This window comes from Anopheles gambiae, chromosome 3 (assembly GCF_943734735.2).
Source record: "Anopheles gambiae chromosome 3, idAnoGambNW_F1_1, whole genome shotgun sequence".
NCBI classification, from domain to species: Eukaryota; Metazoa; Arthropoda; class Insecta; order Diptera; family Culicidae; genus Anopheles; species Anopheles gambiae.
In genome coordinates this window covers 47,405,532-47,422,383 of record NC_064602.1, presented here as the reverse complement: position 1 = coordinate 47,422,383, position 16,852 = coordinate 47,405,532, and the positions used below count along the sequence as shown (strand labels likewise).

Genomic DNA, 16,852 nt, shown 5'->3' with positions numbered 1-16,852 from the left:
AATTTCAACCGTAACCATTATGGTTATATCAAATATTATTTTCGTATAATTATACATAGTTACTGTAATTCAATACGCATTCAAAAACACCCCCTTTTCCAATGATCTATGATATGGCATAGTACGGGGTTTTTTTTTACGAATATATAATTGTGAATACAAACAATGTAATAGTTTAATTTTCCTAAGCGTGGCTACAGATGGCTACAATGTTTTAACCGCGCGCTGTAGAAATAGCCACACAAACGCTTGCAATGAAGTACACATACACCTACCGAACCGATTCAGAATGCATTTGTGGCAAACGTGTAGCAATGCAGTCGCATGCATCCTTGACGAGTACTATTTTAAAACCTTCTAGTCGCGTGTTACTTATCGACAGCACACGCTTGCAAGGTGCTTTGCGATCGTGCGCAGCAGACCATATGCAGGCTTCTGTGTGTTTGTAAAACGGAATTATATATGTATCAAAATACCGCAAACAGTACATAATGGGATTGTGATCCATTTAGCAAACCACTTTGCATACAAACATTGCGTTCTTTTGATGCTGTTTTAAATTGGTTTGTGTAGGTTGAGAGGTACGCGCACGCTGCACACAAAGTAAAATGAGTCTGTAGTGATCAATCGCGGCAATCATGGCAATGTAGAGTGCTCTCCACAGCCTATTGCGCCGAGAGCAAGGTTTTCATTTTAAGTTGTGCAGTGAAATCGATCGGTACGGAGCCGAGGTACGGACCACATTCACGTTTTGGCTCTCGCATAGAAATTTCGGTACATCGTTCACATTTCTTTTCCGCCCGTTAGAAGAAAAAAATGGCTTCCAAATCCGCTTTTAATTCCTGCTCCTATGCGCAGGACATCGATCGCACAGAAAGTAGTAAAGTTTTCGAAATTGAACAATGCATGTACAATTTATCAGAGGACTTTTTTCGCCAGACCACTCTACAAGAGACCGTCGCGCCGGTAGAAAGCGCGACTACGGGTGTAGTCTCACCGGAAGTGTTCGACGAGTCGCTCAACAATGCTGCAGCAAGTGCGGCACAGTCCGTGCACCACATAGCAGATATCCTTCAGCGTCCGATTTCCGACGAGCTAATGAAAAAACTGTGCTTCAGCGAACTGCTGCTTGTGTGTGATGGCAGCGAGACCATCGTTGGAGGGGCCGCTATCAACGTCAGCCTGATAGCGGAAGAAGTATTGGCGGCATTTTCCAGCACCAGACTCACAATTCTTGGGCATTCTACGGCGGAAAGTGAGCTGATGTCATTTGCGGACCGAAACTGTCGACCGCTGCAGGAGCGCAAATGTGAAACGCTCATTTCTGGTACAATCAGGCAGGTGGGTGGGAGTTCGCGCTGCAGTGTGACAATTAGCACATCGATTACGGGTGGCAACTACGTCAAGCTTACGTATTATGTTTTATATCTGTTATATTTTGCAGGAGAAACAAATACAACTCTACTTCGATGAGGCCCACAACGTCACAGCTTACAGGCAGGAAAGCAATGGGTTGCAGACCGAAAGCTTTTACGGTTTGCTGTCGGGCCCGGGAAGGAGCGGGGAAGAAGACTCGGCTGATGACAACAGGCCTACTATTTTGCCCGATGGACTACAGCTGCTACTCTTGCGGTACTTAGTGCTGTCCAACTTTGTAGGCGAAATTTGCAGCCAAACAATCGACATTCAGGGAAGGGTTGGAAATTGCATTCACCAAATTTCGGCCGCTATTCCAGTACCAAAGCATCGACGCGAAGGTACAGCTGAAGCAGTGAAGGAGATCAGAAAATCGACTTGGTATTCGGATGGCACAGAGCCAGAAGAAAGTGTATCGCATTACGACGCCTCCACGGGGCGTTTGCTGCGGCACGGTTGGAATAGTTCAAACTACATCCTCATTGAAAACCCGCTCGGTACGGCATCCCCAATGGCCATAAAAGAACTCGAGCAAGGTATGAAAGATTACGTGCAAACCTTATCGGGATTGATTAAAAACCGAGCGTCGGTGAAAGAGATGATCGACCATGTGGATTGCACAGTGAAAGAGATGGATCAGTGCAACAAAATTGTAAATCCGCTACTGAGAGATATCATTAAGGAAGTATGAAAACCGTATTTAAGAAATAAAAATAAAATAAAAAATGAACTAAACAAATTTCATATGCGTATAGGCTGAACATATTGAAACAATAACATGGATACCGCTATAACTAGGCAGATATACCGGTTACCATGGAAACCATCCACATAGTAACACGTGTTTGTTTTGCGAGACGAGTTTCAACAATCTAAGCAAACCATAATTGAGCTTAGAGATACGTGTAGTTATTTGCAACCAAAATCTGTTTCCAGTGGAAAATGGCTCAGCTCAATTGTCCTCCCTGTACGCCTTGTGCATCCGTGTGCATTGAACATCAACCGATTCAAACGGTAAATTGTGAAGGTCGGTGAGAACCGTAGGAGTATTCAATTAAATCATTCTTTACACTAATTTTGAAGGAAACATCTGTGGATAATCCATTTCACAAGCCCAGAGAAACAACGGCAGCGGACATCAAAGACTACCAAAAAGAGGTAATTTGCATGCAATGTTTGAAAATATGTTCTTCTCTTTACGACACCCGTGACAATGGTCTGTTTTAGTTACTAACGAGCCCGGTCGGATTGCCAGCAAGCGATCCGCCTCCGTACCTCCCGCAACGTGCTGGAAACTCGGATGGGTATCCTTTGGCGAAACCAATGGGCCCAATCGGGCCATGGGCGACGGGCCGTGTCGATTGGGGTGCCCTTTCCGGTCAAACCGGCACGCGCCCGGTTGTCAACCAGTACTCCATTACGCGCTACAGTGTCGACGAGTGGCGCCAAAGAAATGCGGATATGATCAATGCTTGCGAGACCACCGTAGACCATAGTGTTCAGGTGGAAAATGCTAGCAAAAATACCATCATACGAACGTACGCAATAGCGGACAAAACGCAAACAGATTGTACGCAGAGTTTGCATGTGCGGGCTAAAAATATCGACGATTTAAAGTGCGAACTGGATAGGGCCATTTCTAGCATGCAGGAGGAAATTGCGGCCCTCGAACGGCAACGCCGACGGTTGAAGCAGTCACTGGCAGTGCTACGTATGCCGGAGGCTATAGGTAAGAATGGCGCTGGCGCTGCTAGCTATTATCACAGATACTAACTGACCCATTTAAACGTTCAGCCAACGAATGTTTGGAACGCCGTACGGGACGTCCAGATACGGAGCTGATTCGAGATCGTCCAGAGGAAGAGTTGATACAAGAGATTAGTTTGATTTCGGAAATTAAAGCAATATTGCTTCAAACGCTTGCAAACATTGAGCAGCAGCAAAGTGACAACCGCGCGGTGAGGCAACGAATGGAGTTTGACTGGAGCGAAAAAAAGGTAGCTCACGAGAATGATGCAGTCAATTGTAATCTTCGCAATCAGTCGACGAACACGCTGTTTAAGCCAGGAGCCACCAGATGCTCTAATGAGTAAGATATGAGACGTAGTATGAAGCTGAACGATTGTTTGAAGTTGTGTTTTTTTAACCTGCAGGCAATCGACTGAAATCTATTGGGAAAAATTTACCCGTGAAACATTGGACATGTATCACAACTGTCGCCACAAGTCGGAACAATTGCGGAACACACTCGATGCGATACTTACGAACGCTGCAAGAGATTTGCGCACCCAAGCCGATAGCGTCGAGCGGGCGTTAGCATCCCGTATATCGTGCATGGAGGAAATTCGTGAAAAGCTGGAAATTGATCTTCGCACTGTATGATGCCATAGTGGTATCCATCACATCGGATCTGATTTTCACTTCATATCCTTTTTTTCCTCTTTGGTAGGTCCTACAGCATCTAGCAGACACCGAAATTCAAATCGATAAGCTGAAGGTTGCCATCAGAAACATGGACTACGCGATGATGGTTGTCCAAACGCGGCTGGATAATCGCAATCAACGACCGAGGGTGGAAAATTGTCGGGATCAGCCTCAAAATTTGCTGATTGCAGAAGTAAAATCCCTCGAGGTGGGCTCTTCGGCCATGAACGCTCAGCTCAAACAGGAAGAGGACGTCAAGCAGGAGCTTGTCAATCGCCGCAACGAACTCGAACGCGAAATCATGCTCAAGCGGCGCACTATCGCCATTGATCGTGACCGTTGCCAATTGCTGCGGTCGCATTTTCCTTCCTCTACCGCTTTGAGCGGATATTGAGATGTGTTCGTGGTATTTTGAAGCGTTTGATTTGCACATTTAGCGATCATTCTTTATTGACGCTTTCCTTGGTAGCAGGCTGGTTGCAATCAATTGTTGACAAACAATTCCCAGCCCATCCATTGCACGAGTTTGAATGCTAAATACACTGGCACGAGCGTTAGCGAAATGTAGATGTAATAGCCGAGATCTTCATCCATTTGTAGCACATAATGATGATTGGTGTTCTTTACATAAACCCTTTTTGCACAATGTATGTTTGCTGCTTAAATCACATCCAGGGAAATGCCTTCTACTGCCTGAACTAGAAAAAATAAACACGGTTGAATATTATGTGTAATGTTGAAGTTCAGTGATAATTCTTACAATCTGGAATGTTGAAAGATTTTATAATTAACAGCAGCAGTGGCTACACAGCGAAGAGAAGAAATGCCGAATTTTTCCCGCAAACAAAATAAACTTTCTGTCAAAACAAAATAAACATTCTGTCAAAATAAAGACATAGGGATGTAGGGCTATCTACACGTGGGAATAATGTAGGGAACATTGTGTGGGTAACATCGCTTTTACACGGTAGTGCGAAAATCGCGGTTTGCAGTTCTAATAGCGCGTGGCCACGGAGGTGACAAAATGTTGAAAAAAATTTCAACTTTGTCAAAATTGCTTGTCAACTGCAAAAAAGAGCTTTTCTCGTGGCCCCACCAAAAACATACACAAGAGCGACAAAAAGCTCCAACATCTGAATATCATCGATATTTTGTTTAAGAACCACGAAATAGGTACATAAATCAATTAGAATCATGCATTTTAGCATTATTATCATAGCAATGGGTCACAAATGCACCAAATAGCTGTTTGTTTGTGCTTTTTTGCGAACGTCAAATTTTGTCACTTTTTGTAAACTTTTGTCAACTTTTTAACTTGACCAACTTTTGTCAACCTGGCTGCTCCAGGTTACAAAATTTTGACAAAAGCTCAAAAAAGTGACAAAAGCTCACGTTTTGAAAATTTTGTCAGCATTTTGTCACTCTCATGGCCTTTCGCCTTAACATTTCACACTGTTTCTGCAGCTTTGCAGTGGAGCGCCGTTTATCCGTGTACCTTTTATCCGGCTTTCCGGTTATCCGTGCTGTTGAGAAATGACAGTTCAATACAAAGATGACATTGCGTTCTGAGGAGGGTATTTGAAAAAGCGGTTATAAGAGCACATTGTCTTAACAAAAAACATTATAATTCATGGCATATTTCAAATATTCTCAGTGGAAAAACATGAGTTAAATAAAAACTGGGTTATTTTTATCAAAAAATAAGAAAATTTTCCAAAACCTAATGAGGAATTGATGATAAAATATATCATTTGACTCATTATCCGTGTTATTTGCTTATCCGGGCGATGTCAAGTCCCAAGAAGCCCGGATAAACGGCGCTCCACTGTATGTAAAAAAAACTAAAACACGCATAAAAACACGTTTAAAATGCACTAAAATTTGTTTGATAGCGAAACTAATTTAAAAAAAGGAAAAAGAATCTGCTTGAGTCGTTTAGAACCCTGTTAGTGGTCGTTTAGTGGATTTGTGGCACATGGGAAATATGAGAGAAATATGCTATCGAGATGAGTTTGATATATTAATACCTTTCAACGGGTGGGTATTTAAGAACTGAATAATGTAATCCATCTTTAATAAAGTGAAATAGCTCAGAGCTTAACGCAAGAGAACATAACACGTAAATTGTGCTATCGAATCTCACACTCATCTGTGGGAATCACTACAACAGTGCAGTGCTGAAGACGCGCTTGTAAGGTTTTCTTTTGGCAGTTGAAAATTCAAATTTCAAATTCAGAACGAGATTTTCCATTGAAATATTTCAAGGGCATTTAATTCCAGCTAAATGCACTGCGAATCGCTTCAATTCTTCGGCGATTAGAAGGCATTTAACGGAAATTTGCGGGTAGGGTTCTCGTTGAGAACTTTCTCCTTCCTTTTGCACCGTTGTAAAGTTTCGCATTGAAATTATGCATTGCTAGAACTAGAACTAGAATGGAATTAGAGCGGCGGTCCGCGTGCCAAAAATCCACTAAACGACCACTAAACAGGTTCTAAACGACTCAAGCTCTCTACCAAAACGGAATATAGAACGACTTCGTTTAGCAGACGTTAAACGACTCATGCATTCTAAAAATAGCAAAAAAAAAGCTGGTGGCGCCATCTGTCGGTGAGATACCCAACCAGTGCACAATGGGCATTTGCCGGGATGAAATTAAAAAAATCAACTTTGTAATAGCGCAATTCCAAATAATAGGTTTTAATACTAAGGGTTAAATTAAGAAAAATACCAAATATGAGCTCTGTATCTGTTCTGGTTCTCTAGAAAACACCTCTCAAAGTCGAGATTTGTTAAAAAAACGCAGAAAAATTTTCACTTTTTTGGAAAACTTTGAACCTTTGTAACTTTTTCAAATATGAACCGATTTTGATAAGTTTAGACATTTTATAAAGGATATTTAGTCAGCTTTATAAACACATGAAAAATTTTGAGCTAAGTTAATTTTATGCAAAAATATACGATAATAACTGAAGAAACCACCTGAAAATTTTCATCATTTTAACTTTTGACTTGATGCCATTATAAAAGTGGCGTAGAGTGGCGTTGTCTCATATATGTCACATCATAGTGTAATATATATACTATCAATCTGTGAAGAAATATTCTGCGAAAGTTTGCGAACGCGAATTTTATTGAAGTTTTTTCACATCAACTTTTTCTAAAAACAGACACATGCGTAACTAGGCGGCTCCATAGGTGCCTAGTGTAGCGTATTTCGTGTATTCTACAAAAATATATTCTACGTGCGTTTGATCAACTTTCATTTCAATTACGAACCTGTGTATCTTAGTTTCAGCTCATGTACTTATCTAATATGTAAATTTCTATTCTAACCTAACTTTATCATTAAATATAATGAAGCAAATCAGAACCAAATACCTTTTGGTCCTACTGCAGATTATATATAAGGATATAAAGAAAATACTCGCAACTCGTACGACTTAACAACATGCCCATCATGGGTTCAAGCCCCAAACAGACCGTGCCGCCATACGTAGGATTGACTATCCTGCTATGGTAGGAAATCAATAATTAGTCACTGAAAGCCAAACCCACAAGAGGTAAAGGCAGGCCTTGACCGACAACGGTTGTTGAGCCAAAGAAGAAGAAGAAGATAAGGAAAATAATTCTTAAATTATACGCATAACAGGAAAACGTTATGAATGCAGTAGCATCTATTGGCGTTTTGGGAGAAGAAACTCCCAAAACTCATGACAAACTAAATATAAGGATAGAGGGGAGATGCTACAAAGAATATTTTGCAAGAAAGAAAATGCATCCAGAAGGACATTTTGTATAATGAGCTGTATTCCTCTGATTCGTTAACCAGTTCAATATCAGTAGCTACACGCACTAAAACAAAGACAGGGTTTAACTTTACAAATGAAGTAAATACTTAGTTTGTAGCTATCGTACAATTTTGATTTTTTCAGATAGTTGTAAAACCAAGAAGGAATTTGTAGTTTTATTACCCCTTCTGAAGGCAGTACAGCACTTGGAAAGGTATTGGATGAATATTCAAAGACAAACAATATGTGCTGCTTTTCATTACGAATATGGGAAGTACTTTATTTCAATGCACCTGCTCTATCCAATTATTCAAATGCCTTTATTCATGTCTTTAGAAAAGTGAACTAGACGTCAGGAGCTTGTAATAGCATCCACCTAAGTTGTGTGTGTAAATTTTTAATATTTGTACTACCTGTGAGTAAAAGTGACGAGAATTAGCTACAATTGTCCTATACAATGCAGAAAAAATTATCTTATTCAAAATTATTATGTTTTGTTTATATATTATTATTATTATTATTTATTTAATCTTCATTATGGAACATTACAGTATATTTTAAAATGGTTTATACTATTAGCAACAAATAATACAAGAAAAAAAAACACACAAATTTAATAAAACTAAACAAAGATCCCTTAAAACACTATTTTATGTAGCGCCACCTGGTGGTATGGATGCGAACTACAAATAAAATGTTATTTACTATCATAATACTTTACTACAAACGATAAAAACTAACCATTTCTGCAAAAATAATTTTATCCCGCAATATGTTCTAAACTGCCCATTGTGCAGTGGAGCAATTTCCTTGCTTTGAGAGCTTTCTCCTACTCTCTGTACTGTTGTATGGTTTCGCATTGAATTTATGAACTAGAGGGCCGGTCTGGAGATACAGTCAGCGGCGAATCTAACGGTAGGCGGACTAGGCGGTCGCCAGGGGCCATATTAGCACCGACAAACCGACGCGACACTTCGAACAAAATGAGCTGCAAAAGTTGTCTCCTTATTTCAAATGAAAATACGTTAAACACTAGCGCCATCTCTATAATGATTCGCTTACTACATTGACATAGAGAAGAATCTGTTAAATCCCCTTTTTGTTTTCCTTCGCAAATTCCAATCCGTATTGTGTTATGTACTTCTCACATCTTTTGCATTGATTTGGAAACTTTTAAAATGATTTTCCTGGGTGTTTTGTCCAATAATTCTCACAAAATCGTGCCTCAAATTTCCTTCGCAATTTGTATTTAGAAAAGTTGTTTAAATCGAAGCAGCAGTGAACAGAGCTTACTTTGACAGAAGTGATCGCCTCACTGGTAAATGACAGTACTTTCATGTGGGACACTTTTGTAACGCCAGTGTCACGTCGGTTTGTCGGTGATATTAGTGTATGTAAAAGTGGACATATTACTAGCGCCTAGGGCCTCCAAGGGGAAGTATGGATGTTGGGGCCCCGACGCTGGCGAATCATTAACATACCCACCATCCCCCCCCTCCCCTTCCATCAGCAACTAAGGTAAACTGTTCAATAAGGCTGGCTCACTTAAGCCCCCCCCCAACTCAGCTCGTCTTACCGCCTAGGGCCCCCGATACCCTAAGGCAAAAATTACACAAAAAACTAAACTAATCAAATTTTTACTAAATACAGTTTTAACTTGCATACCTTCAGGCGCAGAATGATTCTACAACTAATCCTACTAAATCGCATTAATCTGCATAACATCTAGTACAGACAATCCGAACTCGCTCTATCAATCGCAGGGAATATGCCTTCGTGCACCTATTCGGCTCGTTTGGCTAGATTCGAACTCGTTGCACCCAAGTATCGGACTTGATTTCAACTGCGACCTAACTCGCGTGTTGGAATCGATTCCGATAGGCTTGCATCTGACTCTGGTTCCGTCGGTTGCACAGCCATTCTTTAATAGCGTAGGTCGTAAGCGGTATGAAGAGTTGTTCCACTCTTTTAGATGTTGGAGGAGGAGTGGAGGGAGGGATTCCTCCACGAAGCCCCGATTGGCCGCAGTAGCATGTACAATTACGGGTCCCTTGTGAGACTATACCCACTATTTTACCCACTGTAACATATGAACTTACTATTCACCATTCCTTACCATGAATATACCACACGACGGGGTCCCTGGCGGCACTTACCATTAAACCCGATACAGGTTGGCAAATCCAGCAGGACCAGCTGTAAACAATAATTTGCTCAACAGTTCAGATAAAACATGTTGGATACTGACAGATGAGCTAGCTATGTAGCCAAAATAGGAATAAAATAAACCATACTTACGAATAGGAACTCGTGAACCATAGCGAAGTCTCGATAAGCTGTAACCTTTTTCATGCGTCTATTCTAGATATTGTACAATCGCATGATCCCATTTCAACATTTTCCTTTCCTTTCTATACGTGTCCCATCAGACTAGGTCTAGTTAAGGCTTGACCAACCCAACCATGGGGCCATCCTATATCCACGGTGACACTGGCGGCCGCTCAGCCCGCCTAGAGTTAAATCCGCAAACCACCAACCCCGCCTTGGAGTTATCTACTAAGGGTGGATAGCTCAAATGTGCAAACAAAAGTGAGTGTATATATCACATGTGGTTATGGTGTTCTTCCTCACCAATACATCGACACACAATTAGACTTAGAAAAAAGAACATAGATCAATTATCAAAGCACCCAGTTTGTTATGGATCTAACTGTCAAACCAGGTTTTCTTTATATTTTCGTTTTTAAACGTCAAATTGCACTGGATAAGCCCACCTGATATATAAACTCACGTTGGTGCAAACCAAGAGTTCCATAAAGGAGGCTGTTGCATAAGTTAGATCTTTGTGAGCGTACAGCATGCTAACAACCACTTCCACTGCGTCTGTGAAAAGAGGAGCTTCTGTTTTTGATGTTTTTGACATTACACAAAAAAATCAATTAGTCTAAATTTATCAATAGTAAGTCATTACTTATAATTAAGCAATACGGCCAAAGCCGTTCTTTCTGAATAAAAAAAAAAAAGTCATTACTTATTAGTAATACTTGATTACTAATAATTGATGGCCTGAAATGTACAAGAAACATATAATGGATGATTAAACTTGTTTTTTTTTTGTAGCAAGGTAAAGCAATTATCTTTTCTCCGTTTGACAACGTGCATCTAAAAACATCACATACTGTTTTTACTTAATATGCCCTCCCCATGCTAGGACGGACAATTAAAGACGCCACCAAGTGTTTCCATCTGTTGAGTTGTCTTTTTTATCATACAACATATTACATCTCAGTTAATCACTTGTTATCTCATGTGTGTAATAGTTCGAACAGCTGATTGAATAGGAAGCGATGGTTAAAAAAGTGGAGCTGTAAATATTACTATTAGCAAACTCCTTCGAAAGATTATTGGTTGTTGGAAAGCTTGCTTTTATTATTTAGATTTTTTATTCTGTTTTTGCTACAACCAGACGGGAAGACATTTTCGCATCCATCGGCTTGCGAATAAGACAAGTGAACTGGAAAGGAAAACACATCCCGCACCAGTGAAGGAATTTTGGTTCGTCGTCGCAAGAAGCATTGCGCAAGTCCGCAAATCATCTCAGTGTGCTCAACGGTTCGGATGTTGTTGCTTGCTCCTTCTTTCATTCGCAGCAAAACCGGTTCGCTCCTCCCCCAAGGGGTTGCTATGGTGGTCGAAGTGGGCGGAGCGATAAGCGCGCGCGTCTAAAAATCGCATGTTCCGCGAAATCGGCGCACAATCAATGAAAAATGCCGGCAGGATTCTATTTGTTGCTGAGTGCGGACGGAAGCACATCATCTCGCAGCGTGCAGCGTGCAGCGTGAAGCCAGTAGTAGAGAGTGTTGTTTTGTTTTTCTCACAGTGACACTACAACCGAAACACAATAGAACGGTGCAATAAATCAATAACGGGTTAGTTGCTTCCCTCAGTAGATCACGCACAAACTCACGTCAATCGTGTCGTACAGTGACGATAAGCAGCGTTATGTGGTGTGATTTGTGCGAGATGCTATAAATGACTGCATGTGATTCGCTTCCTGGTTGGAATCATTGCTCGCTTATGCAACTTACGGTGGATGAATCACACGTTTGAGGGAGGGGGTCCGAATAGAGTGCGAGACAGGTAGTGTGAAAGTGGAGAAAGCAGTGAGCGTGTGTGGGGTGTTGTTGTTAGGCAAAAACACAAACAACCACTACAAACAGCGTCTTCTGGTGGTCTAGGCCCAGTGTCGTCGTTCTCAATTTCGCGAGATTGTTGCTAGTTGGATCGGTTGGAGCTGGTGGCCGGTGGTAGCTGTAGTTCGGGGCTCGCGCACCCGCCGTGTTATTGTTTCCGTGTGTATTCTATTTGTTTTCGACGGAAGACACAAAGTAAAGCAAAGTGCCATTGTGTGCCTTGCAGAACGGCGAGGCACTGTGCAAAAGGGAAAGCTGTGCCTCCGATGTTGACCGTGTTGAAGGATGGTAAAAAGTGAGCTGGATGTCTAGATATTGTTTTCCCTCAAGTAGTGTGTGAGTGTGTGTTGTTTGTGTTCACAAATCTTGGGAAACTTGGGCAGGTCTTGCGTACCTAGGACCCGTTAATGTCGGTCAGTGCTTCCGTGTGTATGAAACTGTGCGACAAAGTGTAGTAGCCTTTCGTATCAAACCGGTCTAGTAGGCGAACTGTTGTAGTGTGACCGCGCGTAGTGAAACCAAAGTCTCGGGCGTCTTTGATCGTTAAACTGAGCACAACGGACATCAGATCGAACCGTTCTAGAACTTTTAAGGCGGAACGCCGCATCTCTGTTTAGTGTAGTGGGTTAATTTTGGAGCCTGTGTTGAGTGTGATTCTATGCGGCACCAACTGGACGAAACGAAATCATCCACTTTTATGAAACTGCCGTTCGATCGACTAGCTAGAGTGATGAATCTGGAAGAGCCCAGCTTCGGAGACAACTACATACAGGAGTTCGTGCTTGAACACCTGGACCACGACACGGGACCGAACGTGAAGCGTGAGGATACTAGCCCCACAATCCTCGGCAATGGTGCCGGCTCGAAGCATCTGTGGAACGGTGCCACGACGATGGACGAGAATGGTGGCATCGTGCCGATCAGGTTGAAAGCGGTCAGCAATGGCGTGGTAGCCACGGGCGTTGGCAACGGTTGGCATCTGGAGGACGCACGCAAATTGCATGCCGCCTGCTCGCCCGGTCCCGGAGACCTGTTCACACACGTCGGTGCACCGACGCACGGTCAACCGATGCTGTTCAATCCTCCGCTCAGCGGTGTACCGTCGACACCGCCGGAAACACCTCCGGTAATCGGATCTCCCAACTCATCCGGCGGTGTTGGTGGCACCGGTGGAGTCGTGAGCGGCGGTGGAGGCTACGTTAACGGCCCGTACTATGGCACCCGTTCCCAGACCGGTCTGGTCGAGGAGATGATGTTCCTGCCACAGACGATGCGGGGTGAGCAACCGCTCGACCTACGACCGCTGCACTGTTCCATCGGTCCGGAAGGGGACTGGATCGATCGGAAGGAGTACACCGGCGTGCTGACCGTAGCAAGCGGTCCGAATGGGCAAAACGGTATGCTCGGTGGGGTTGGCGGTGGTGGTGGAGGCGGTGGTGCAGCCGGTCCCAATGGAGGAATCGTAACGGTGAGCAACACAGCTGCGAGTGGGGGAGGTGGCGTTGGGGGACCGTTCCAGCATCATCATCACCATATCACGGCGGCCCAGCTGGAGTTTGGACCGCTGAGCATGCACAATGTGTCGCATCAGCATCCGCACCACCATCACAGCCACCATCATCATCATCATCATTCGCTACACACGAACCGGCCACACTCCGTCAGCTCCACGAGCTCCACCATTTCACCCCGCCACGGTACCAGCAGCAGTGGTGGAGGTAGCTGCTACAACGGCCTGGGCGGATCGGGCTCCGGCAACGGACTCTCCTCCGAGGATCTCATCAACGACGAGCTGCTGATGACGCTGTCGGTGCGCGAGCTGAACAAGCGGTTGCATGGCTGCCCGCGGGATCAGGTCGTACGGTTGAAGCAAAAGCGGCGTACCCTGAAGAACCGAGGCTACGCACAGAACTGTCGATCGAAGCGGTTGCAACAGCGCCACGACCTGGAGATCACCAATCGCCATCTCCATCACGAGATGCAACAGATGAAGATGGAGCTGGCCAAGATAAAACAGGAACGGGACGAGCTCATCCAGACGCTGCAGATGCACCAGCGCGACCAGTCAACACAGCAGACGGCAGGCGTGTTGCAACATCAGCAACATCAACAGGCACACCATAAGCAACAGCAACATCAACACCAGCAGCAACACCAACACCAACACCAGCAACAGCATCAGCAGCATGCACACTATCAGCAGCAGTCTCGGCAGCAGCAACAACAGCAGCAACAACAGCAGCAACAACAGCAGCAGCAACAGCAGCAGCAACAACAACATCATCTTCATCATCAGCAACAGCAACACCTAGGCTCGTCGCAACACAATGGTCCCTGTGGGGGCAGTGCCGGCAGTGGAAGTGCTTCCGGTGCCAGCAGTGCCGGCAATGGTGGCGGTGGTGGTGGTGGTGGTGGTGGTAGCAGTGGAGGAAGCGGTAGTGGCAGTGCCGGTGCTGGAGTTGGCGCGGGGTTAGTTTCCTCGGTGAAGCAACTGATCGCGGAGAGTGTTACATCGCAGGAGTACTACGTATGACGCCAGACGACGCTCGGTAATCATCAAACACCTTCGTGGGTTGGGCGATATGCCTGTTAATTCCGAGCTGCTTAGATTAGTGTGTGCGCGTGGCCGCGTGTGAGTGGTCACACGTTGATGAGAGAAGGTGAAGGGGAACGTGTATATAGTAGATGTTTTTGGTGTCTGAGGGCACACAGCCTTGGGGACTGTGAAGTGTTGACTTAGGGATCGTGTTCGTGAGGGGGAAATGTGGCTGCAGTGATGAACAGTGGTGATTGATTCATTTTAGGAAGCATAATCCTAAGGACTCATTTATTTTTATTTGATTTTACCTTTTACGTTTTATGGTTAACATTTAATTCATCTCAATTTGCGATTTAAATAAGATGTAAAAGGTTTGCAAAGGTTTTTTTAATCTTTTGCTAATATTTTACTTTTGATCCTCAAATGTTATTGTATTCGTTTCATGATTTATAGTTAATTTCTTTAATATTTCCAAAAATTTTGTTTGTTAATCATTTATTGACATCGTCTCAAACAATTTTGAAAAAAATCGTAAAAAATAGAAACAATCATTACATTGTGGGAAAGATTCAAACATATTCGGACACTGGGATAAAAGTAATATTTTTTATCTGTTGGGAAATAGTAAAAAATATTGAAAAAGAATAAACAAAACTACGGGCAACTATGTAATTTAAAATGAATCAAGGGATTTCTATTATGATCATCAATATAAAAAAGATTTTTTTTGGGTAAATAAGCTGTTAATTTGTTAATAATATGAGTACAAACATAAGTTGCTGATGATCAACGCTTGTTTGAAAGGGTAGGGGCTAATTTTAGTTGGAGCATGTTGATTTTGTATTACTTTGTACGGGTTAAGGGTTAAATACTGTTCACTTTCTTTCGTTTGAAGTAACAATTAATTTTCACTATTAATCTTACATTCAGTGGAAGCCAGCATTGATAGATAATCATATTACTTAACTTTAAATATTATCATCATTAACTCTCAGTTCGGTTTGATTCGTTTATGTCATGCATACAGTACACCATACCCAAAAACAAAACAGTATACATTTTGTTGCATTTAAAATCACTTCACTACAGTTCCGATCTGGTGTATACGAATGTGTTGAAACGATCTTCTAATACTGCAAGTGTTGCCGTCTAGTGTGTTACTATGCGACAAAAGGAACACATTGAGCATAACGAGATAGGATAAAACCCCGTGTATAAACGAGCACGGCTACGAACGAAAGTGACTAACAATTACGATGATAATAATGATAATAACCGTAGCAAATGAAATACGTTGTAATATTCCCAGCAAAAGCGTTCGATAAATTGGCACTGTAACAGATAGGACAGCGATCGTAATAACTAAAAAAATCACCTCGCTCGACTCGACTCGAGACGATGAAGCAATAATTAGATCATCGAAGCAAATATCATGTTAATGTAAATGAAATAAGCAAACAAGCGATTGATAGGGAATTGCTTTGATCAGTGTATTATCCACTCCACTTGGTTGTATTCCCGATTGTGTTACCTTTTGTTGTTTGGGTTTCTTTACGTACAAGTACAACACTGTAAACAAAATCGATCGATCGCTAACCTACCACTGGTGTAAAAAATAGATAAGAAGTCAAAGCACGGCGACGTTTATCATTAAATGATGTTGAAGCAAAGTAAAACAAAGCATAACAAAAAAATATTACAAAACATAAATACAACAAGCTGCGTACTGGTTCTTATTTCTTCTCCGATGGTTGTTCGATGGTCCAATTGTTCGATATTTTGTTGGTTGGTTCTGTCCCACTCGAATTTCGGCCGCCCGCGTATTTTATTGCGTATTCCACTGGCCACCACAAAGTCGACAGCGGTGGCAGGAAACTTGCGCCGTTGTTTGTTTACTCTCTTTCCACTGTTACGATGAGGATGCTTCGTGTGGTTCGCCTTTTTACCATTCGCATGCCGGAGGTCTGCACTGTATGTTTTCTTAAGGCACTTTCCAGCATGGCAAATGGTAATCGTAAAGCGGCAGTTTGCCAATACAGAGTGAACGTATCGAATGAAGACTTCGCGCGGGTGGTATTTGCATTCGGAGGTCCTTCCGGCATACTCCGCCCACCCTCAGAGCACCGAGACAGAGAAAAACACCAAGCCCAAGAGGGTTGCTACCATGCCAGCGGTGGTGGTGTTGGTAGTTAGATCGGACACATAACTCTTGGGTTTGTCAACAGGGATGGCCGTTTCCGAGAAACCCGAGCAAAAACATTTCGCCTGCCGCAACTTGTTCGTCACTTTATTGTTTGTTCGGTGTCACTTCTGATGCTTACACATTGGGAGGTTGTACAGTGTCCACTGCTAGTCTGCTGGTTTACCATCATCCGGGGAAGACATTGAAGAGGATTTCCTTTCCAGCGGTACAGGGCGTAGCCGACCATTTACGACCCTTCGCATTATCTGTGCACTGCTTCAAAGCACATTCGTTTAGTATCGTAAATTT

At 42.9% G+C, this 16,852-nt stretch overlaps 4 protein-coding genes across 6 annotated transcripts; 3 read left to right on the top strand and 1 right to left on the bottom strand.

The window, feature by feature from the left end:
• Positions 1–286: 286 nt before the first annotated feature.
• On the top strand, positions 287–2,155 carry LOC4578044 (uncharacterized). Of its 2 annotated transcripts, XM_061661594.1 has the most exons (3): positions 417–877; positions 940–1,341; positions 1,445–2,155. In XM_061661594.1, exons 1-3 carry the CDS (start codon positions 851–853, stop codon positions 2,105–2,107), a joined length of 1,092 nt encoding a protein of 363 aa, XP_061517578.1. In that variant the 5' UTR covers positions 417–850; the 3' UTR covers positions 2,108–2,155. The 2 variants fall into 2 exon arrangements, with proteins under 2 accessions (XP_061517577.1, XP_061517578.1); XM_061661593.1 differs by having other exon boundaries at positions 287–1,341.
• A 16-nt stretch (positions 2,156–2,171) lies between these two features.
• Positions 2,172–4,414, top strand: LOC1279458 (tektin-4). The gene is made up of 6 exons (XM_319178.5): positions 2,172–2,430; positions 2,500–2,574; positions 2,644–3,145; positions 3,211–3,505; positions 3,570–3,792; positions 3,866–4,414. The coding sequence occupies exons 1-6, from the start codon at positions 2,359–2,361 to the stop codon at positions 4,232–4,234; spliced, it is 1,536 nt and encodes a 511-aa protein (XP_319178.5). The 5' UTR covers positions 2,172–2,358; the 3' UTR covers positions 4,235–4,414.
• LOC133393966 (uncharacterized) lies at positions 4,250–4,750 on the bottom strand. 2 transcript variants are annotated; one of them, XM_061661595.1, is made up of 2 exons: positions 4,601–4,750; positions 4,250–4,538 (listed from the first exon to the last, which is right to left on the bottom strand). In XM_061661595.1, exon 2 carries the CDS (start codon positions 4,432–4,434, stop codon positions 4,324–4,326), a length of 111 nt encoding a protein of 36 aa, XP_061517579.1. In that variant the 5' UTR covers positions 4,435–4,538; positions 4,601–4,750; the 3' UTR covers positions 4,250–4,323. The 2 variants fall into 2 exon arrangements, with proteins under 2 accessions (XP_061517579.1, XP_061517580.1); XM_061661596.1 differs by having other exon boundaries at positions 4,250–4,533; positions 4,601–4,726.
• Positions 4,751–11,386: 6,636 nt separating this feature from the next.
• LOC5668291 (hormone receptor 4) lies at positions 11,387–16,079 on the top strand. Its single transcript, XM_061655116.1, has one exon. It carries the CDS (start codon positions 12,481–12,483, stop codon positions 14,353–14,355), a length of 1,875 nt encoding a protein of 624 aa, XP_061511100.1. The 5' UTR covers positions 11,387–12,480; the 3' UTR covers positions 14,356–16,079.
• Positions 16,080–16,852: the final 773 nt, after the last annotated feature.

What these genes read in the sequence shown, in the direction of transcription:
- LOC5668291 (XM_061655116.1), top strand. Translation starts at nt 12,481, where the DNA reads ATGCGGCACCAACTGGACGAAACGAAATCATCCACTTTTATGAAACTG.
- LOC1279458 (XM_319178.5), top strand. Translation starts at nt 2,359, where the DNA reads ATGGCTCAGCTCAATTGTCCTCCCTGTACGCCTTGTGCATCCGTGTGC. An exon ending in TCAAAGACTACCAAAAAGAG is followed by an intron (nt 2,575 to 2,643) that starts GTAATTTGCATG and finishes GGTCTGTTTTAG; the next exon opens with TTACTAACGAGCCCGGTCGG. An exon ending in ACGTATGCCGGAGGCTATAG is followed by an intron (nt 3,146 to 3,210) that starts GTAAGAATGGCG and finishes TTAAACGTTCAG; the next exon opens with CCAACGAATGTTTGGAACGC.
- LOC4578044 (XM_061661593.1), top strand. Translation starts at nt 817, where the DNA reads ATGGCTTCCAAATCCGCTTTTAATTCCTGCTCCTATGCGCAGGACATC. An exon ending in TTTCTGGTACAATCAGGCAG is followed by an intron (nt 1,342 to 1,444) that starts GTGGGTGGGAGT and finishes TATATTTTGCAG; the next exon opens with GAGAAACAAATACAACTCTA.
- LOC133393966 (XM_061661595.1), bottom strand. Translation starts at nt 4,434, where the DNA reads ATGGATGAAGATCTCGGCTATTACATCTACATTTCGCTAACGCTCGTG.